The 21426-nt window shown below is 58.5% G+C and overlaps 1 protein-coding gene across 6 annotated transcripts in view; it reads left to right on the top strand.

Moving 5' to 3' along the window:
• The first annotated feature begins 7513 nt into the window (after positions 1-7513).
• NSD1 (nuclear receptor binding SET domain protein 1) overlaps positions 7514-21426 on the top strand; it is a 66061-nt gene continuing 52148 nt past the window's right edge. For 3 of the 6 annotated variants that reach the window (XM_054217772.1, XM_054217771.1, XM_054217767.1), the window contains exons 1-2: positions 8716-8846; positions 9059-9744. In XM_054217772.1, the coding sequence (XP_054073747.1) occupies positions 9079-9744 (666 nt within the window). In that variant the 5' untranslated portion in view covers positions 8716-8846; positions 9059-9078. The other 3 variants (XM_054217770.1, XM_054217768.1, XM_054217769.1) reach the window with 3 other exon arrangements.

Here is a 21426-nt window from a genome sequence, read left to right as displayed (position 1 = left end):
TAGACCCCAGCGCAGTTTCTGGGCTGCTCCTGCAAGGCGAAGGGCCTGGCCGAGCTGGGAAGGCAGGTCCGGGGTTGCCTCCTCGCCCCCGCCAGCGCGGGGGCCTGCAAGCGCTCCCGAGGGACGCGGAGGCAGTGCCACAGGTGCAGGAAGCGATGTCCCTGCTCCCGCGCCTCCAGGCCCGCTCCGGCACAAAGCACCCTCGCATCTGTTCCCCATTAGCCACTGCTGCACTAAGCCACCGTGAACTCCGCTACCAGCATCGCCCTGAAACCGATCCCCCAACTGCCGCGGGCTCCCAGGCTGGGAAAGCACTCTGGGGCCCGGCTCTGCACGCTGGGGACCCCCGGCACCCCCCCTGCCTGGGCCAGCCCCGAGACTTCAGACAAAAGTGAGTTACGGGCTCTGCGGTGCCTCCCCGGGGTCCCCACGCCGCTGGGAGCACAAGTTGGGGGGCTCCAGCCCCATGCCCTGCTGTTCTCCGGTGCCTGCTTTGCCCTCCCCCTTGTCCCGCGGTGCCCGGCTCTGCTGGGAGTGTGGGCAGGGGGGCTGCAGCTGTCTCGCCCCCTCCTGCCAGCCCGCTCCCCCGGTCTAGAGTTTCATCAAGGGCCGGGCTTTGCCGGCCGTTAGCCCCGGGATCTTGTTTCCTCCTCCAGCCCCCAGCTGCGTTCGCAGCCCCCCAGCATGGAAGCCGGCTCTTTGGCACAGCCTGCCCCAAACCGGCCTGAGGGGAGGGGGGCTGGCAGGCGATGTGGGGCAGGATCCGGGCCTGGGGCAGGTTGGAAATCTTGCCCATTTCTGGGATTCGGGCTCTTGAGGGATGGAGCTTGTGGCTGCCCTTGCGGTGCTCGGCTCGGCCATGGCTGCAGCGCCTGCCGCGCGTTGCATGTGCTGGGGAGCCCGGTGGCTCACAGAGCTGTCCCGGGGCCCGCTCCTTGTCACAGCCCCTCGCAGGGCTGCTCGGGGGAGCCCAGCCACACCGGTATCCTTACAGCCTCCATCCCCAGCTTTGCTCCCCTCTCTGCTGGGATGAGCCCCCCGCTCCGGCACGGCGGGCGAAGGCAGACATCCCACTGGCAGGTGTGAAACCTGCCCGTCCCGGCAGCCGGCTTGTCCGGGAGGGATCCCAGCTGTCCCGTAATGTGCCAGAACCAATGCATTTTGCACAGCCCTGAATGGGGCATTCACACACCGGAGGGCAAACTGCCCAGGCTGCCCACGGGGGCTGCCCGCTTCCCGGACGGCACCCGGGGTAAACACCGACGGGTGCCTGGGGAGGGGGCTGAGCCCCTGGGGGCTGTCCCGGGCTTGTCCCCACCTCACTCCAGGCCGGGGTCTCTGTGCTGGGGGGCAGCACAGGGCGCAGGCACTGCCTCGTGCCCGACGCGGTTTGCACCGCTCTTACTTGCTGGGTGCTGCCCGTTCTCTGGAAAACAGGGCCACAGCCAATTTCAAAGGGCAAAGCGGAGGTGGGTTTGTTAACGCTTAACGCCAGGTGGGGGGACACAAGGGGACATGGTGAGCGGGGACCAGCTACCCACTTCCATGTCCTTGCTTCATCCCCGCTCGCTTAGTGAGCGTGCTGTGGGTGCGGGCAGTGCCTGGCCCCCGCAGCCCAACCCGCACCAGCCCAGCGATGCTTTCGGGGTCCTGGCACTGCCTCCCGCCTGCCCTGGCACAGGGGGCTGCTCCTCGCCCCATCCCCGGGCATCCCCCAGCCCCGAGCAGCAGAGACCGGCCGGCTCTGCCAGGCGCAGGGCAGCCGGGGCCGCGGCCGGGCAGGGAGGCAGCCCGGGGCGTCCCGCAGCCCCACGACAACTGGAGGCGGGTTTTATTGTTTAACATTCCTGGTATTTTCTGTCAGGGCTGAACCAATTGTCCTTAATCCACCAGGCTCTGCTGGCCAAACAAGTGTGGCTGAGCCACCGGCATCCTGTCCCCACGAACAGGCCCCTTTTGTGAGGGGGATTTAGCGTGTAGCCCAGTAAATCCCGCTGGTTTCCTGAGGCAGCGTTCCCACACACCACACACGCACCCCCCTCGCCTGCCCCCCAGCCCAGCCGGGCCCTGGCGTCGCTCCCCAGCCCGACCGTGCCCATGGGCACCCTGCCTGCCCCAGCCCCGGGGCCAGAACCTGCCCACCCGGGGGCTGTGGGTCGCCCTCCAGCCAGGGTTCCCCCGGCGTGTTGCTGGGACGTGTCTGTGGGTCCCCGTGGATGTCAGCGAGGCTGAGGAGCTTCACGGCCACCTCCCAGCGCTGCTGGTCCGGGGTGGGGGGGATGCTGAGTCGTGGGGGAGATGGCTCTGGTCCTGGGGGAGATTCTGTGATCCCGGGGGACGTGCCAAGTCCTGAGGGAGACGCTGAGTCCTGGGGAGATGCTGAATCCCTGGGGGATGCTGAGTCCTGGGAGAGACGGCTCCGGTCTCAGGGGAGGGGAATGCTGAGTTCTGGGGGGGTGCTGCGGCCCTGGGAGAGATGCTGTAGTCCTTATGGGGATTATGAGTCCTGGGGGAGACACGGTGCCCCAAGGGCCAGGACAGGGCTGGTTCCTCATTCCAGCCCCTGGGATGTGGCTTCCAGCCCATTGCCCGGAGATGCCTTCACTTAACTACTCTGTTGTGGGGCCAGGAGCTGCTGTCGCCTTCCTTTTCTCCCCAAAACAAAGGCAAGGGGATTTTATCTCCGGGGAGAATCTGGCTTTTGTAAGATGCAGAAAACCTCTGCCCCCGGGCAGGGAGGGATGAGGTTGGGGAGCTGGAAGGCACCAGGCTCCTGCCTCCCCCACCTGGCACTGCCCCTCTGCCTGCTCCTGCCTGCCCGTACCCCGTGTCCTACGCCCTGCACACCGTGTCCTTGTCCCATACCTGTGCCCCATGTGCACCACCGGTGCCCGGGCAGCAAAGGGGAGGGTCCCCATGGGCGATGCGGGCAGGGAAAGGGGGCCCACGGGCACCCACACGTGGGAGCACCCTGTGCTGCTTCCCGGGCGCAGGCTGAGGCAGGGCCCTGTCCTCTCCCACAGAGGGATCCCAACACCGGCAGGTCCCGCATCCCTGGTCGCTGCACACACACACATGCAGGCACACACACACACATGCAGGCACACACATAGACGCAGGCACACACATAGATGCTGGCACACACACGCGTGCAGGCACACACATAGACGCAGGCACACACATAGATGCAGGCACACACACACATAGACACAGGCACACACACACATAGACGCAGGCACACACACACATAGATGCAGGCACACACACGTGTGCAGGCACACACACACATGCAGGCACACACATAGACACAGGCACACACACACACATGCAGGCACACACATAGACGCAGGCGCACACACACATAGACGCAGGCACACCCCCACATAGATGCAGGCACACCACCCCCCCATATCCGGACAGTCCCCCCACCCAGGCACAAGCCCCTGCACACCCACCCTGCTGTGCACAGACACACTCGCACCGCTCTGCAGGCACACACGCCCCTCTGCACACACACCTCAACCCCCCACACACACACACACGCACAGAAACGCTCCCCCACCCCACGCATGCATCCACCCCCCCGTGCACACACGCTACATCCCGCACGCAACCCCCCCGCACATGCATACACCCCCCCCACATCCCCCTTCCACGCACGCACATCCCCATGCACGTGTACAACCCCCCCCCCCCGCCCCCTCCATCCCCATTCACACGGGGGCAGCCACGCACCCCCATGCATCCTCCCTGATGCACCCCCCCCCGCCACGCACCTCCCTTCATGCACCCTCAGGCTCCCTCCCAGCCCCGAGCAGGCCAAGCTGGGGGTCCCAGCGAGGGCGGGCGGGGGGGCTGCCCCGCCGCAGCCCCCTCTGCAGCCCGCAGCCCCCTGCGCTCGCCCGGCCGTGGCCGGCAACAGGCGGGCGAGCGGCGGGGGAAGCCGGGCTGCGAGCCCCATCTCCTGGCCAGCGGCAGCAGCGCCGTGCGGGGCGTGCGGGACCGGGACAGGACGGGCAGTGTGTGTGTGTCCCCGCCCGCACCCCCACTGCACATCCACGCCTTTTGGGCCGGTGACAGTGGCCTTCGCGGCAGGCCGGCCCTGGGACCGTGTTGGAGGGGTGACAAACGGCTCGGGGGGTATCCTGGCTCCGTTCTCCATCCCATCGCCCTCACGGATGGATGGGGCTGGGAGCGGGGCAGGGCGGGGGGTTGGGGATGCAAAGCTGAGCCATGTCCCAGTGGGGATCCCGCTCGTACCCGCTCAGGGTGATGGGGACCAGCATGGGGAGGGCACCCCATGGGCGCAGGAGCCCGGTGAACCTCGGCCCTCCTTGGGTGGATGGAGCGAAGCCCAGTGGGGGCGCAGCCTCGCTGCCCAGGGCTGGGGCCCTGCACACCCCCTCGGCTGGGGATGGGGGGACGGGGGGGACAGCATGTCTGCCCGAGGGCTGGGGAGCAGGGAAGTCCCCAAGACTGGCTGCAGCACCCAGCCGGGCACCCTGGACCCCGGGGACCATCCCCGTGCTGCACATGGCTGCTGGGGTGACAGGTCTCCGGGCAGCCCCAGCCCAGTGACAGCTCTTCCACACAGAGCCGAGGATGTGGTGGCTCCTGTCCCCAGCAGCTTGTGGTGGGGGTCCTGCCCCCCACCCACTGCCTTTGCGTGCCCCCGGGCTGCTCCCGCCCTGCCTGTCCTTGGGGCTGCCCCCTCAAGGTTTTGGGGGAGCGGTAGGACAAGGGGGGCTGCGAGGTGGGAGACCAGGGAGGCTGGGGTCACCCCAGCATGGGGAGCAGACCCCCGCGCCAGGCACACCGGCGCAGCGAGGAGGACCCCGTGGCTGCCTGCCTACGAGCACCGAGCCGCGGGCACGGCCCTGCCGGTGCTGCGGGCGCGGAGCCGGGCTGAGCCCCGCCGGCTGCCCCGGTGGTTCTCCGCCGCTCCATCCCCTGCGGTCTCAAGCCCCGCAAGCCGCTTCCCGGCGGGAAAGGGGCCCCCGGCAAACCCTCCGGGCAGGATGCTCTCCTCTGCTCTCCTCTCCTCTCCTCTCCTCCTCTGCTTCCTTCCTCTCCCCCGGCCGGGCCAGCCCCCCCCTGCCCGCCGCAGTTCCTTAACCCTTTCGCCCACGCTCCCGGCCATGCGCCAGCCCCACGGCCACGGCTCCCACCCGGCCCTTTGTGCAGGGCCCCGGTGCTGCTCCCCGGGGCTGTGCTCCCCCCGGGTCCCCCGGCATCTTCCCGTGCCCCCCGCCGTGCCCAAGTGCCTGCCGGGGGTTGGACACCCGCGGCTGGGGCCACTTGCAGTGAGCTCAGCCTGCCCATGGCTCCCGTGGGACCTGCGTGGGCCACGGCTTCATCCACGTTGGGGTCTGGGGCTCCCCACTGCCGGCTGTGACCCCCCCATCTCCCCCGGGGAGAGCGAGTGGGAGCCCCCGGCGCGGGGCCATGTTCTCTTCTGCATCACTGTGGTGGCGGGGAGCGGCCATGGCGGGAGCCGGGGCTGTGCATCGGGGGGGGGCCACGAATTGGGTGACGGGGAGAGGGGGGACGGGGCTGCTCCCACGGGGGAATGGAGCCGGGCTGTGCACGGGGACCAGGGCCTCCAGAGGGAGCCCGCAGCGCCGTGCGGCTCCGCAGCCACCGGCCTGACCAATTCCGGAGGCCCCGGCATGCTTTGGGAAGACAGGCTTGGCCGGGGGGGCGAGCACGGCCATGGGGTGGGGGGCTCGCAGGCGAAGCCCGGCAAGCGGGGAGGACACTCTGGGAGGCCACCGGTCGCCCGTGCTCCCCGCCAGAGCCCGCAGACAAAGCCCTGCACGGCAGCGGCAGGGCCGGCCCGTGCTGCCCGCCATGCCGCACATCCGGGCGGGAGCGCGGCGGCGGCCGGGGTGCCATTTGCCTGCTCTTCTGCCGGAAGAGAAGGGCCGGGGAAGGGCCCTTCCTGTGGGCGCTCTCCGCGGCGCGGGGAGAGGTGACACAGCAGACGGGGAGTGCATCTGAGGGCATCCCGCCACCCCCGCCGTGCTCCTCCCTACGCCAGTAACCACAAGGCACTGGGATGTGCTGGGGGAGACACTGGGATGGGGACATGCCTGGGGGTGCCCCCAGCCACCTGGGCACCGCTGCCCACCAGTGTCCCATGGGGCTGTGTCACACCACGTGCCCACAAAGAGAGGGCTCAGCCCCTGGCGGGTGGCAGCCAGGGGGGGACCAGGCTGGGCACGGGGCCAGTGCCCAGGCTGGGATGTGCCCTGTCTGGCAGCCCTGCCTCTCCCTGCCTCTCCCTGCCCCGCCAGCATAAGGGGGCAAATCAGCAGAGCGAGGGGGGCTGGTGACAGTCGGGGACCACGTTGGGGACAGTCCTAAACCTCTCCCCGTGACAACCCTTCCTCGCTGGGTCTTGATGCCAGGCGATGGGGAGACTTGGGGCGCTCCCGCCCTGCGCAGGGCCCTGCCTGCCCCCGGGGGGGGGCGGTTATAAATAAACCATTAGCTTTATTTTGGGAACGTGGCGGAAACGTGTGTGGCAGGTTGCTCCAAGGAGGAAAGTTGGCTGCCGGGCCCCCGCCTGGGTGTGCCGGGGTGTGGCCGCTGCAGCCGGAGTCAATCCCTGGGAGATGGGCTGTGCCAGAGGTATTTCCCCGTTTTGGGGGGAACGGGGTGAGACCCCAGCCACGCCAGGTGCTGCCCCATCTCTGGGCGGGCGGGGAGGACCGCATGGACGTGAGGCCTCGGTGCCGAGTTCATACAGCGCCGGCCGTGGCATGTCCCCAGCTCCCACGTGTCACCGCAGCACGTGGGCACTGGGCAAGATGGCCCATGGTGGGTCGGGCGCCACTGGCCGAGCCAGGGGCTGGGACCTCGGAGGTGCAAACATGTCAGGAGTAAAACCTCCGAGCGTGGCGCTTCCTGACGAGTCACCCCACCCTCCGTGGGTGTGCTGGAGCGGCGCGAGAACAAACATGGCAGCCTCTCCACGCTGGCGGCACACCAGCGCAGGGGACAACGGGTCAGGGAACTGCGGTGCGGCCCCTCTGGGGGGGACGCTGGGGGAGGAATGGTTGCCCCATCGCTGGCTGCAAGACAGGGCAGGGAGGAGGCAGGGCTGCCCGCCGGCCGGGTCCCGCTCCCCACCGAGGTGCCAACTGCCCGCCGCTCCATGATGGAGTTTTCGGCAGACGCTTTTCCAGCGGGACAACGAGGGCCGGGCGCTGCCTGAGTGTGCAGAGAGGCTGCACCGGGGCCCCGGTGCGGGGGGGGACACACACCGCGGCCGGGAGCTCCCGCACGGCCGTGCCGGGGGGGGGGGTGAGAAACAAAGGGCAGCGGCGGGCGGGGGGAGCGGGTCGGCCCGGGCAGCGCCGCGCCGAGCCCCGCGGCGGCACCCAGCTCCCCGGGGGGCGGCCGGTCCTTGCCCGCCCCCCCCCCTCCCGCCCCGGCCCGGGCAGCACCGCCCCGGTGCCACATCCCCGCGCTGCCCCGGCCGCTGCCCCCCGCCCGGCCGCCCCCGCCCCGTGCCTGCCCAGCCGTGCCGGTGCGGCGGCGGCGTGGCGCGGCGCCCGGACCCGCGCGGTTGGCGGCGGAGACCCCGGCCCCCATCTGGAGGTAGCGGCGGAGCCGCCGCCCGCCGCGGGGCCGCCGGCCGGCCGAGCCCGCGAGGGGGGGGAGCGGGGGGGGCGCCGATGGCGGCCCGGCCCGGCGGAGCGGGCGGGCGGCGGGGCCGGCCGCGCGCCGCTCGGCGGCGGGAGGGCGGGCGGGGAGCGCGGCGCTCGCTGTCCGGGAGCGGCGGAGCCCGGCGAGGACAACCAGGCCGCGGGCAGCCGGGCGCCGCTCCCCGGCGGGCGAGGCTCGGCGAGGCACGGCACGGCACGGCGCGGCACGGCGGGGCCCCGCGGAGGGCGACTGCCCGGCCCGCCGGTGCGCGGGGAGGGCGGCGGGGGAGCGCGGCCGGGGCGCCGGGCCCGGCGGACAATGGCAGGGGGTAACCCGGGCCAGGCGGGGGCGGGCGGCGGCCCGCGACCCCCGCCGCGTTGACTGCCCGCTGGGACCGGGGCCGGGACACGGGGACCGGGGCCGAGCGGGCGGTCCGCGCCGCCGGGCAGGAGCCGCCGCCCGCCCGCCGGCTGCCCCGCCGGGGCGCAGGGCCCGGCCGACTCCATTTTGTTGGCGCCCGCTCCGCCGCCGCTCGCAGGCCCGCGGCCTGCCCGCCGGCCCCGCGGCCGACGAGGCGGGGGGGCGGGGGGGGGGGAGAGCATCGGGGCCCGCAGGTGAGGCCCGACCGGGCTGCCCCGTCCTGACCCGCCCCATCCCGGGCCCGTCCCGGCGGGGCCGCCCGGTGCCCCCCACCGCCGCCGCCGCCTAAGATGGAGGTGGGGGCGGCGGGGCCGGGCCGCCATGTGCGTCGGGCCGGGCCGGGCCGGGCCGGGCCGGTCGGCGGGAGGGGGGGAGCGGGGCCGCGGCGGGGCAGGCCGGTGGCGGCGGGGCGCACCGGGGGGGGGCAGCACTGAGCGCCCCCCTCCCCCACCGCCCCGGGGCAGGCAGAGCGCGGAGGAGGGGGGGGGCACCCGCCGGGGGGGGGGGGGGCGAGGGGGGGGCCGCGCGGGCGCGCGCTGATTGGCCGCCGCCGAACCCCAAGAGCGGTGCGGCGGAGCGGTGGGGGGAGCGCGCGCGCGCGCAGGCGCGGGGCGCGCGCCGGCGGGATGGCGGCGTCGGGCGCGCGCATGCGGGGGAGGGAGGAGGGAGGCGGCGGAGGAGCAGCGCTGGCGGGGCCTGGCCGGGCCGGGTCGGCGCGTCTCCTTCTCGGTCCGCACCGGGGGCAGGCGGCGAGCCGGCCGCGGCGGCCGCAGGTGAGCGGCCTCCCCTCGCCCCTTCCCGCAGGGTGGCGGCGGCGGCCGGAGAAGCGGGCGGCCCGAGGCTGGCCGGGCCGGGCGGCGGGCTGCGGCCTGGGCCTAAGCGCGACGGCGGTGGCGGCGGCGGCCCCGGCGGAGCCGAGCGGGCCCCCCGGGCGCGGCTGCCATTTTGCGGCGGCCGGGCTGACCCCATTGTGCTGTGCCCGCAGGTGGATGCCCGCCGCCCGGCATGGAGCAGGCCTGCGAAGTGAGCCGGCGCAGCTGCCTCGTCCCCTTCGGCACCTCGCTGGCGGCCGCCGAGGCCAAGGGCGTCCCCTTCGGCGAGGGCCGCGGCCCCGAGCCGCCCGCCATGCAGCTGGCCGCCGCCAAGCCTGTCTACGGCCAGGACCCCTCGTCCTGCTACATCCCGCTGCGCCGGCTGCAGGACCTGGCCTCCATGATCAACGCCGAGTACCTCGGCGGCGCTGCCGACGGCGCTGAGGCCCTGCCCGACCCCGGCTCGCCGCCCCCCCGCCTCCCCGCCGCGCAGGACCCGGCGGCCGGCGCCGACGGAGCCGGCCCGGCGGCCGACGCGCCCCGTGGGGCCCTGGCCTTTCCCCTGCTCCTGCGGGACGGCGGAGAGGAGGCGGCGGAGGAGGAGGAGGAGGACGAGGAGGAGGAGGAGGAGGGCGCCGAGACGCCGGAGGAGGAGGAGGAGGACGAGGAGGAGGAGGAGGCGGCGGCGGCCGAGGCCGGTTCGCGGAGCCGCGGCCGCCCCGGGCCGCAGCAGGGCCCCGCCAGCCCGCCGCCGCCCCGCTTGCAGCCGGCCGAGCCGGTGCCGACGACGGTGCGGGACGGCGATCCCGGGGAGAAGCCGGAGCCTTCCGCCACCGCCGCGGCGGCGGCCCTGCAGCTCGTAAGCACCGGCGGGGCGGGGGGGTGGGGTGGGAGGGAGACGGGGACGGGCGACACGCCGGGCGGGGGGCCGCTGCCATTTTGCGGCGGAGGCCGGCGAGGCGAAGCGCGGCGGGGTCGGGCCGGGCGGCCTCGCAGCCGGCACCCTGGCGGGCGGGCAGCCATCTTGCCGAGGGGACCCTGCCGGGGCGCGGAGCGGGGGGGCGGACGGCCCCGGCGCTGCCCCGCCGGCTGTCAGCGGCCTCCGCCGACCGGCCCTGCCCCGCCGCCGCCGCTCCCGCCTCTCCCCGCACCATCCCTCCGCCCGGGAACAGCGCAGCGCTGCCAAGTTGCGGTGGAGTTTTTGGGGTTGTTTCCCCCCTCCCCGTTACAAGCTTTTTTTTTTTTTTTTTTTTTTTTTTTCTTCTTCTTTCCCCCCCCGGAAAGCGGGGGGGGAAGATAAGGGCCGGAGCGGAGCTTTCCCCTCGCCTGCCTGCGCCGGCTTTAACGCTGTCAGACGGCTCTTTGTCTGGCCTGGCCTGAGGTACCCGAGCTGTGAGAGACTTTGGCTGTGTCATGGCCTGACAGACCTCACGGGCAGCAAACCTTGCCTCTTATTCAGGATGACTTTTTTTTTTTCTCTTTCTAATTTACGCTCACAAATTCCTTTAGTTTGTTTTCTAATATGCTTAATAAGAAGCAAAGCTCATTGAACTTCTGGAGTTCTGGAAGGAGATAGATGCATTCAACTTTTTTTTGTACAATGTGCTTTTGAATGCAAGTATAATTTTTGGATGGTTTTCAGCGTGACTTCTTATTTGCAGATATGTATGTATATTTCCTGTAGCTCTTCAGTATTTTTTTATCAATTTTTTAAATATGCTTTTGCAAACTTAAGGTGCCTTGCTGGAGGATGCTCTGGGTTTTAAGTGTTACTCGATGCAGGGTGTGAAAATTAACTCACGTGACAGCACTGACACCGAAACCATGTTGCTCTCTCTTAATTTCAGTAGAGCCGCTGTTGCCGGACAGATGCTGCTGGTGCATCTTGGGGAGCTACTGGTGCAGCACTTGGGGAGAAATACCGGCTTTCACCCGTGTCCAGTTGTGCTCTGGGAGCTGGTGGAGCACTTGTTACAGAGTGCCTGTGGAAGGGGTGATTTCAGGAAGATGCTGACAGCGGCTTAATTTGTTTGTGGCACTGTTAGGCTCAGCTCTGGATCGTGGCTCCTCTCAAGTGTTTCTTGGGAAGAATCCGTCTCCTTATGGAGACTCAGTCTTTAGCCTTTGGGGGTAAGGCTGTTGGTCTGAGGTTTGTGCATATACTTAGCTTTGTTTTGCAGAGCAAAGCAGGGATCTCTCAGCAGACATGTGCTCGGTGATGCGGTTGTGGGAGGGTCTCACTTTGTAAACAGAAGCTGGCGGAGGTACTTTCACAACACTTGCCTCTGCTATCAGTGGCTTTTACGATGTGCTCTACGGAACTGCAGCTTGTATGGTGACAAAACTCTCTTAGTGATTGAGCCTGTTATTTGAATATGCAACAAGGGGTTGACTTTTCAGTACAACTGCCTTCCTGTCTGCCATAGTATGACAGTGACCTTGCTGGTGGCTCAAAAGCATAGCTGCATTCAGAAAAAAAAAACCAGAAGAAACGCATTTTTTGGACAGCCTGGGATCCTTCTCTCCTTGAGTCTTGCTCTCTTCCTTTCGTAAGTAAGCGTGGGTTGTCTGAGTGGTCCTTCATTTTAGCCCGGCTGCCTATTGGGTGTGAAGAGATAGGGATTTTTCTCTGCCATGTCACCAATGAGACAATTAAGATCTTTTAATTGTTGAACATGACGTAGTAGCTAGAAATAACGAGGCTTGCTCCTCAGGTCCTGTGTTCATGTAGGCATTTTAATTGCTGTCTCATTTGTATTTGGGGAATCAACCTTTTTGAGGGCATACTAAAACTTAAACAAAAAAAAAATCCTAAAACATCAACCACAAACCCCCAGGAGTTCCGCACTGCTATTTTTAGGGTGGCTTGTCATAGCTGGACTACCCTTTTGGATAATCCCTTTTACCTAGCCTGATGGTGGAGCTCCTCCACCTTAAAGCAAGACTTTCTCGGAGCTTCTGTTCTTGAAGCTCACAGCTTTGAGTATGCCCGCTGCTGCTCGAACTTCCTGTTTCGCCAAGAGGAAAGCGTGCGTGTTTCTCGCACCTCTGTGTCTGCCCCTTGCAAGTTTTGAATTTTTCCCTGGATCATTGCGAACTCTTTGAAAAGGCTGATTTCCGAAATGTCAAGAGTGCTTCCAGCAGAAGGGACAGCATTTGGTTTTGTCTTTACTAGGATGCAAAGTCTGGCATTTAAGTAACGCCTGTGGGTAGGAGGGGTATTGTTTTGCATGGGGATTTGTTAATAGCCCTGGCATCCGTTTTACTCGAGACATTGCCCCAAAGGGTGGAGGGCTTGCTCAGGTGGCATTCAGTTGTAAAGAGGGATATGCATATTCTGAAGTGAAGTTATTTTAAGTGTTGAGTTAATCTTAGTTAAGGTTGACCCGAAGCTTTCCGTGCTCCCAACAGCTCCTGCCAGATTTTGTGTTGGAGAGAAAGAAACTACAGCAGTGTTCGCTGGGTCTTGTTTCTGCTCCAGAAGTGACGATACGGTGACTGCTGGCAGCTGGTGGCTTACATCCTCGTGCACATTGCGTTAATGTTGGGTTATCACTATTTAAATTAAAAGCAATGGTTGTTTTGCAATTTCACTGTTTGTTCTGTATGGTCCTGACACGAGCTTGTCTTTAGCACTTTCCCAGCCTTGCAGGCTGTATCGGACACTGTTTTCTGGAGTTGGAGGCAGAAATGGGCCCAGGCTCCAGTGCTGGGCAGGGCACGTGCAGCCACATGAAGTCTGAGCAGCGTCGATCTTGCTTGAACTTGGTTGCCAAAGAATTGGAGCAGGTGGACGTGTTTCTGACAGAACTCTTGTGCTGAAGTTTTGCTTTTTATGTAACTTCGGGTGCCATATTACTTGGCTTTTGCTTTGCCAGTTATTGATTTTTATTATTTTTTTTTTAATTGCTACCCACAAAGTACATTAGATTCATTTGGTTTGCGGAGTTGAGCACTCAGAAGCTGAGAGTTCTTGTATTCAAGTACACGTGTGCCAGTCTTGCTGCATGTATGTTATGCAGCATGTGTTCCTGGGTTATGCATTCATGAGCTATTTTTTCCACGGGACCCTGATGGCTTCAGGCTGCAGGATGTGCAGAGCTCGCGTGAGGCACTCGCTCAATGTTGCTTTTCATTCTTCTCATACTATTTCCTTGTTATCCAGCTCCGCGCTGTAGGAGTGTGATGTTCGGGTAATGGCAGTGAGGACAGGAGGCGCAGGGAAATCCAGAGCCAGATCTTTCATCACTAGGGATGGCTGCTTCCAGTGGCTGGATGTGAGGAACGGGTAGGACCTATGCATAGGGCTCCTGGAAGGTTTTTGCTTTACCGGAACCACACCATATGCAATATATTAAAAGTACGGAAGGCCAGCAAAGCCCTCTATCTAAGCCTAGAATTAATCCATGTTGAATTTCAGAGTTCTGTTGCATCTTGCAGCTGTGGGAGAGTATTCTCGTTACAAAAAGTGTTAATCTCCCTGGGTGAGAGTTACTCTGGTTCTTCCTTTATCAACTGACTTGTCTAGTGCTATTTCTTCTAAAAATAAAATAAAGGAACCAGCGCCACGTGATACTTGCTACTCCTGTAAACATTTCTGAAAGAATCTGCTACTACAGACTGTTGATTTGAGGTGTAACTAACTACTGGTAACGTTATATCCCTGAGATACAATAGGCATGGCTGTGGTGTGTTTGAGCAGGGAACATAAATTTCCTCGGTCAGTTGACATCTTCCTGGTGGGGAGATGAATTCCGTTTGGCTGTCTGTGCTTCTGCGGGCACCGTCTCCTTCTACGTGCACCTGGTGAGAACAGGCTCTGCGCAGACTGCTGTCCCTGTGCGTCTGATCTCGCACACGCTCCTCCCTGCCACTGAGATTTACACTGTTTGGAAGACCTTATTTCTTCTCAGAAAGGAGCACGTAGCTGGATCTCGCCTGGCAGTGCAGTCTGCTGGCGTCCACTGGGCCCCTCTACTGAAGTGCATTCATGTCTCGAGCAGATCTAAACTTAGCCGCGAAGGACTTCAGCCGTGGTGGGAATCCAGAAGAAGGGATATTTCCACGGTTAGGGCGCTGTCCTGGGCTGTGTTACTGCTCAGCTGTAAATTTTTGCGGCCCTTAATGACTTTTAGTGCTTTCATGATGTGGTGGCGCTGCATCGCCTCTTCGTCGTGGTGTGAGTGGGTGGGTGTTAAGATGCTGTCACAGCAGGACAGTGTGTCCGAGGTGTGAGGAGCAGCTTGCTTTGAGTGACAGCAGGGTTTTTTTAACAGTCTGTAGGATTTAGAGTTCTGCACAGTGGTCTGGATCCTGGAAATAATTTATTCTAGCATTTGCTCTCTTGTTTCATTTGTATTTGTGTTTGCTCTCTTGTTTCAGTTGTATTTGTTCTCTAGTCTAGTATTGCTGGTCAGGTGCGAAATACCTGTTCGTGTGTATGATGTTACAGAAAATAATGTGGTTTCTCTAGTAAATATGGATGTTCTGGGTATCTGTCGTGCAGAGTCAAACTTGAACGATTGATGCCTTTGCAGTTCACGTGGGGCCACGCAGCTCTTTGAAGCTGAAAATGTCTGTGTGCAAATAGCAAAACCAGACGTATTTTCTTGCAGATTGGACAGCCTCAAAGGTGAGGTTTTGCTTAATATAATGGCAGAAACCTCTATGTAATTTCTGCTTTCTATATTTAAACCTTTTTTTTTTTTTTAAAGTCTGGGTAAGAGAGACTTTGTTCAAGCGATGTCCTTATTAACATACTGTCCGCAGTCATAAATACTTCACATCTCTAGTGAAGGCTGTTGCCAGAGGAGTGTAGACTTCACTCAGCTATTCAGCAGTGAAGTTCTGCTCCATGCAGGTGGCATACTCAGCACATCGCCTGCTACTGCTACAGGAAAAAATGGCCAACAGTAGCAGCAAAACTGGCTTTTACAGGTGCCTTTTTAGGATGCGTGCTGCCTCTCAAGGCCTGCCACCTCTGCTAACTGTGTTTACTTGCTTTTGATTTCTTTTGTAAAAAGGCGTCTCCCAGAACTCGAACCATTTTTCCTAACAAATCTTGTATTGTTGAGAGTACAATGACTCTAGTTCTGCTGTTACAGCTGCTTCTAAGCCCTTGCCCAAATCGGCGGTAGTGGCTCGGTTTGAAGCTGTAGCAGAAGTGTGTTACTTCAGGGCAATGTAGTTCTGTTTTGCCTGAAGTCGTGGATTTGTTGATTGCCTCTCGCAGTATGGCAGCTTCCCACTGCACCTCGCTGCGCCCCGTTCCCAGAAGTGGGCTTAAACTATGTGATGCGTAACAATTATTAGTTTGGGGTCTTTTAATTTCCCGATCTTAACTGAACAAATCTGTCGCTCACTGAAGAGGTGTCAACTCTGAATATGATTAATAAGCTATTTGAGCTGCAAGGAAAAAAAAAAAAGTATTTTCTGAGTTATAATTGAGACTATTTCTTAAAAGGACATTCTTAACTCAAAAATCAGCATTATGGGTGACGATCAACTTTCAGTCTAGTTACTTAGAATATACTTCTGCTTTTCTTGCCTGGGACTGACAGCTTCTTATATATAGTAATTTTGATTGTTTTTTCAGTTATTTGCTCTGACATTTAGACAGGCACAGGGAATAGAAACACCTGAAGAAAGAAACTCAGTCCTAGTGGGACGAAGGGGGGGAGCTTGTCCTGAGAGATTAAAAAAGAATAATAATCATCAAGTTACTGCCATTTTTAATAGCAGAAAAATACGACCTATGTTTTGTTCTGTCTGCACAGAGCCATCTGTGCTGTGCAATGCAGTCTTTGCTCAGTAAAATGGGAGTTAAATCCTTTATGGTGGTTAAGGCAGTGCCAGGATTTCCAAGTTAATGGGTGGAAAAGGTCTGTAAGAGAGTCTGCTTTGAATTAGAGCAGCAGTTTTCAACCTCTGTTGATTTGCGGACCCCTAAACACTTCCCAGGTGCAGACTCTTGTCTAGTGAATTTAGACCTATCAACAATAGCCTCGCTTGCTTTCATGTAACTTCATGGCATCCGAGTATTTTTCTGCGGCCGTGGGTTTGCAGGCTGAGCTCCAGAACAGGTTGCAAATGTTAGTTGCGGTGTCTGCCCTGGGTGAATTTTGGGTTGAGTCAAAACTGAGGTTGTGTTTGTGCTGTTGGTCCCTGATTTGCTGCTGTCCTGTGTTACAAGTTGATAAAAGTTGCCCTTTGCTTTGCTGAGATAGTCACTGGAAGTTTAAATGTTACTTTCAGGTGTGTTGGAGTGAGTGCTGCCTTAGGGGTTAAGGTCAAGGTGATGTTGGGAACTGCAGGGTGTGGTGACATCAAAGACGTGGCTTGGTGCTAGTGCACAGGGTTTTGGGTTTTTTGGTGTGCTGTGGGACAGGACTGTGGCCGTCCCACTGCTCTGTGGGGAGGTCAGAGTCGGGCGCACATAGTGTGTTCTGTGCTGCTTAGGTTTGGAGATGCTGGAGCGTGGCTCTTGCAGTTGAGCCTGGGGACTTCAGGGTCTTCCTTGCTAAGTTTGCAAGGTTTGCCGGTGGTGTGGGAGCAGGGTGCCAGCAGGAGCGTTCCTGAGGACACGTGCAGGGCATAGGTGTGTGTTTGGGCTCCTGCAGGAACATGCCACACTTCTCCCAGCGGGCAGCTGCAGCAAGGGAGCCGGGTGGTAGCAGGAGGGAGTTTGTCATGCCTGCAGAGTTGTGGTGCCGTGCAGAGGCAGAGTGGGAGGTGGAGAGTTGGGTGTCCCGCTGGTTCAGTCCTGGGTAGCAGCACAGGCCTTGCTTTGGTTGATCTGAGCGGGTGCTCCTGACTCCAGTGGCCGGGAGAGGGCACGAGGCTGCCCTGTGTTGGAGGCAGAGGCTGACAGCCCTGGCAGATGCCAGCTAAAGTTCTCTGTTCTTGTTAAATTAGAAATCTGGTTTCAGTGTGCCTACTCGCAGTAGCTTTGCAGCAGTGATAAAGATGGACGTGGTGCGCATCCATCTCTCACGTGTCCAGAAGCATTGATGAAGTCAGGAGGAATTTCAGCAGTGTGCTTTGCCTCTGCTGAAGGATGGAAAAGCACTCGTTAAAGTTGACATGCCGACTTTCTGTGGTTACCAGTAAGGTTGCACCAGTATTTATCTTACCCGGGTCTTTGGAAGAATGGCAAAAAGAAATTGGGAGAAAAGTCCTTGTGTATTATTTCTCTTTCCCAGCACTTGTGAGGGCAGGCTGGCCCTGGCCGGGCACCTTTGCTTTTGTCTCGAGCACAGCCCGAGCGGCAGGTTCGTACTAAGTTCACCCACTCAGCTGATTGCCTGGTTTGGTTGTAGCCTCGTCAGTGATGGAGCTGCACGATCCACAAATGAATGTGGCTTGTCCGGCAGCCCCTGGCACCCCCCTGCTGCCTCTTTGGGGCTGAGCTGCTGCCGTGGCTCTGTGGGAAGGCAGCAAGTCTGGAGGTGGAAGGGGCAGCGCTTGGGATGTGCCTGGCGTCGGGAGGGGAGTGGTTCGGGAGTGCTGCCGGTAAGGAGCAGCAGGCAGGGTTGCCAAGCAGAGCTTTGTTTATGTGAGTTCTTGATGGGGAACTTGTTCTGTGGGTTACGTACGGTGTTGGACAGCTGTGAGTGCTGCTGGAGATGGCACATTCGCGCTGCTGTGGTCTTCAGAAAAAAAAAGCAGTTTTATGGGTAATAAATTAGCAGTGTAACTTGTATTAATTTTCAGACACTCATCAGAACTAATGCGCTGGGGACTCATTTTTCATTTTCAGACATGCAGAATTTAACTTTTTTTGTGTGAGAAACCAGAAGTCTCGAGTTGGATAGAGCAATCCAACGGAGCATCGCATACTAGCCAAAGGACCGGGGTGCCTTTTGGTTTGGTGTTTTTTAGGGAAAAGCGAACAGAGAATTCTTTGCACAGCAGTATCTCGGCACACTGGAGACCACGTACCTCTTGTTTTGGAGAGTGTATTCATGACTTCCCTCGCACTGTCGGTGGTAAGATAGAAACCTGCCTGTTGCCTAATGTGAGAAGGGCGAGGAGCAGGGTTGTTATCTCCCTTTTAATAGTTCCTCCGCTTGCCCTGATGTTACTGTGGTGTTTGGTTTTCTCAAGCACCTGTTCAGACTTCTCACTGTTCTGGCTAGCATGGCGACTGCCCACGGATTTCTAAGTAGCAGTAGTGAAAGAAGTCAGATTCCTCCTAATTTTGGTTGTCCCTTCTCTCGTGGCACGTGTGTGAATACGTTTAGGAAGCTGGATTCACAGCGTAAAGGTAAGGAAGCCTCTCTGAAGCATAAATTTGCAGGACCTGATGATTTAAGCGTGAACCTTCCTCAGGGCATGGCTCTAAGTGTGGATATCAAGAAATAAATAAACACAAGATAAGTTTATTGCACTGCTAGTGTTCAAAAATTCTGATTTAATTTTTAGTAGGGATTCAGCAAAAGCAGTTGAAAATTTAAATGCAAATTAAAACTTAACTTTATGTGAACAAAACATTTATAATTTTTGTTTGTTTTGGAAAAAATAGTTCAGTTGGGCAGGGGGGATTTGCATGCTGAATACCACCTCATTTTCAGGAGGTTATGGTCCTGCGTAAGTGGCGTCTTTGCATTTGGACTAACAACTGGGATTGTATCTTTTTCTGTGGGTGAATCATAATTTCTGCAGAAGATTAAATTTGCCAGCCCTGGTTGAATGTTGGTTGCTTTTAAAGAAGCCCATGGAATTAAAAAAGCCCCAACAACCAAACCAAAGCAACCAACAAGCAAATGTTAATAGTTACACATTGAATTCAACCCAAACTCCCGATTTTTAGCTGTTGAGGTTCTAATACGGCATTCGCTCTGCACTGCGTGTACATGCTGTTCTCTGGTGCCGCTTCATTCTGGTTACAGCTTAAGCTGGAATGGATACAGTTTACATATATAAATTAGAATAGCCGAGTTTCATTTTGCACAGTTTGAATCTGTTTTTCATCTAATGGATTTAGAAACTTCGTTTCCGAAAATGAACGTTGCATTTATCAGATGGCTTACTTGTGAACAATTTGTTTGATAATATAAAGGAGCACAAAAGTAAGGCTGAAAAGGGGAAAGATCCGATGACCTGGTTTCAGATGGGTTTTTTTTTTGCTAGTTCTCTGACATGAGAGGATATTTGTTGATATTTGTCCTTTGTGAGACTTAACAATGTTGTGGTAATGCCTGCGGTTCCTCTCTTGCTTGAAAAAAATTAGTGCTGATTAAAAGAGACAGATTTAAAGAGAACTTGATTTGTCATTTAAAATGTATGCAGATAAGCAAGCGTGAGAGTTTTTCCCTCCGCGTCAGGCTGCGGGCAGTTTGAAGTCTTCTGCGTGTTTGTGGATTTCTCTCCACTGGGGATCCGTGTGAGATCGTACCCCTTCTCTCCCGCTTCCTCCTCCTGCCTTCCCCAAATCGTGCTGTCAGGTGCGTTTCTGGTTATTAGGATGCTGAAGTGCCAAAGCATCCTGTCACACTGCTGTTCTGTCCGATCCATAAAGAAAATGATCTCCATTAAGAAAGCAATGAAACAGAGATGCTCTTAACCAGTTACCTAGATAACTGAGCCTTTGGTCTTCTCACATCAGTCCATTCTTTGTTTAAAATCCATACATTTATAACTCCTGAACTTGATACAGGTGCTTCAGGACGTATGAATTACCCAATGCAGTGCAATCAGCTCTCTTTATTTTAACCTTTCACGGTAGTTCATACGTACGTAGCACCCTTTGCATTTGTAGGCTGCCGCAGCCTGGAAAAGGGTACTAAAAACTAGCCAAAGACAACAAATATCCACAGACATGTAGATAACAGAAGTTTGGCTTGTATCATAATCTCTGCTGTATTTTTTGCTAGTGAATATTTAATTAGTGAGTATTTAGCACTTCTGTGTGATAATGGTCCCAGATAAGAGGTACTATACTTTTTCAGACACGAATGTAGGTCAGACGCCTGTTTGCTTTTTGCTGCAGTGCTGAAGCCGAAGGAAGGCTGGAGCCGTGGGGTGACAAAGACCGTGTCCCCTGGTCCCCAGCAGCGCTGGCTGCCTGTGGTTTCCAGCAGGCTTCTCAGACTCCTCTGTTTGACTTGCAGCTTGCCATGAAGTTAAGCGCCAGCGTCGTCATTATTCTGGTGAGGGTGGTGGTGGTTTCAGCTGATACGCCGTGCAGGTGTTGTGGTTTGGGTGGGTTTTTTACATACTTACTCCAGTTGGGCAGGGATTTATTCCTCTAAGTTTTCTCGTAGCGGAGCACAGAGGGCTGCCGCTCTGCCTGCACGAGCGCAGGTTCAGCATCGCGGCCTCTCTCGATAAAGGCTTAAAGCTCTTATGCTTTGTAATACTACTTTATACGGAGGAAACTTTGATTGATGACCTCTTTTTGCTTGCCTTCAAATACTTCTTAAACTATGAAGTAGATACAATTTAATTTTCTTTCCATTTAATGTTTTTCAACCAATTTGGTTCTGCTTTCAGAAAAGCTCCTTTAAAACAAGAATCTTTGCGTAATGAGAATTTATTTTTTGGCTTTCATCGCAAGCAGTTATTAATTTCAGTTCTTGACTTTGTTTCAGTGTTGTTCTTCATTTCATCTCCTTTTTATCTTTCCATTCACAGGCAAAGATTATTTCCCAATTCCTGTCTTCTTCCCTTCTGTCTGTATGTGTTCATTTCTCAGTGTGTGAGCGTTGGAGCTGAGTGAAATGATGAGCAGCGGATCACTTGGACTTTTTTCCATCCTCCCATTCGTAAGAGCAGGACAGTGGTAGGAGTCGTACTTTTAACTATCTCTGACTGTCAGCAGCAGTCGCTGTACCAGAGGTGCAGCCCTTGCTGCTTCACTTCACGGGAGTTAAAGGATCTGGACCCCCCCAGTGACAGGGGCTGTGTTGAACTCAGGACAGAAGGATAAGACTGAGGTCGAAGCTCCTCTGCTTTGTCGTAAGTTAACTCCATAAGGTTGAACTTCAGCTGGAGGGAAGCACCATCTGAAGAAAACTCTTGGAATAGCTTGCCCTTCCAGGCTAGTTCTGAGAGTGCTTATTTTTAATAGAAAAAAGTTGCTGCCCCTTCTGTGCAAGGGCAGAGGGTGAATAACCGGTGTGTGATGTGAAATGGGCAGGAGTTGGGAGTGTCATGTCCTAGGCGTGGTGCATCTGTGACACCAACCATGTGGCTCGTTGTGTTAATAGATACTACTTCAAGCAGAGTGTTTGGCCCAGGCTAATCCAGGTGCCTGGAAATGTCATCTCTCTCTCAAGTTTGCTTTGTTAGATTCCTGCCCCCTCCCCCCTGCCCCATATGAAAAGCTGCTGGTCTTCAGCCATATCTGGGGTGGGTTAGTGCCTCTTAGGAATTGGATGAACTCCTTGTCATCTCATCTTGTTCAGGAAAAGACTAACGATCCTTGAACTTTAAGGAAAAAAAGGTGGTGGTGGGGAAGGCAGTGGACTGACCCTCCCCGGGCTTCCAGTTCTAACTAGTAAGAAGTAGGTATTGGGAGCAGCTTGTTTGTAATCCTGGG

This window comes from Rissa tridactyla, chromosome 11, assembly GCF_028500815.1.
Source record: "Rissa tridactyla isolate bRisTri1 chromosome 11, bRisTri1.patW.cur.20221130, whole genome shotgun sequence".
In the NCBI taxonomy this organism is placed as follows: Eukaryota; Metazoa; Chordata; class Aves; order Charadriiformes; family Laridae; genus Rissa; species Rissa tridactyla.
This window is presented reverse-complemented; position numbering and strand designations above follow the sequence as displayed.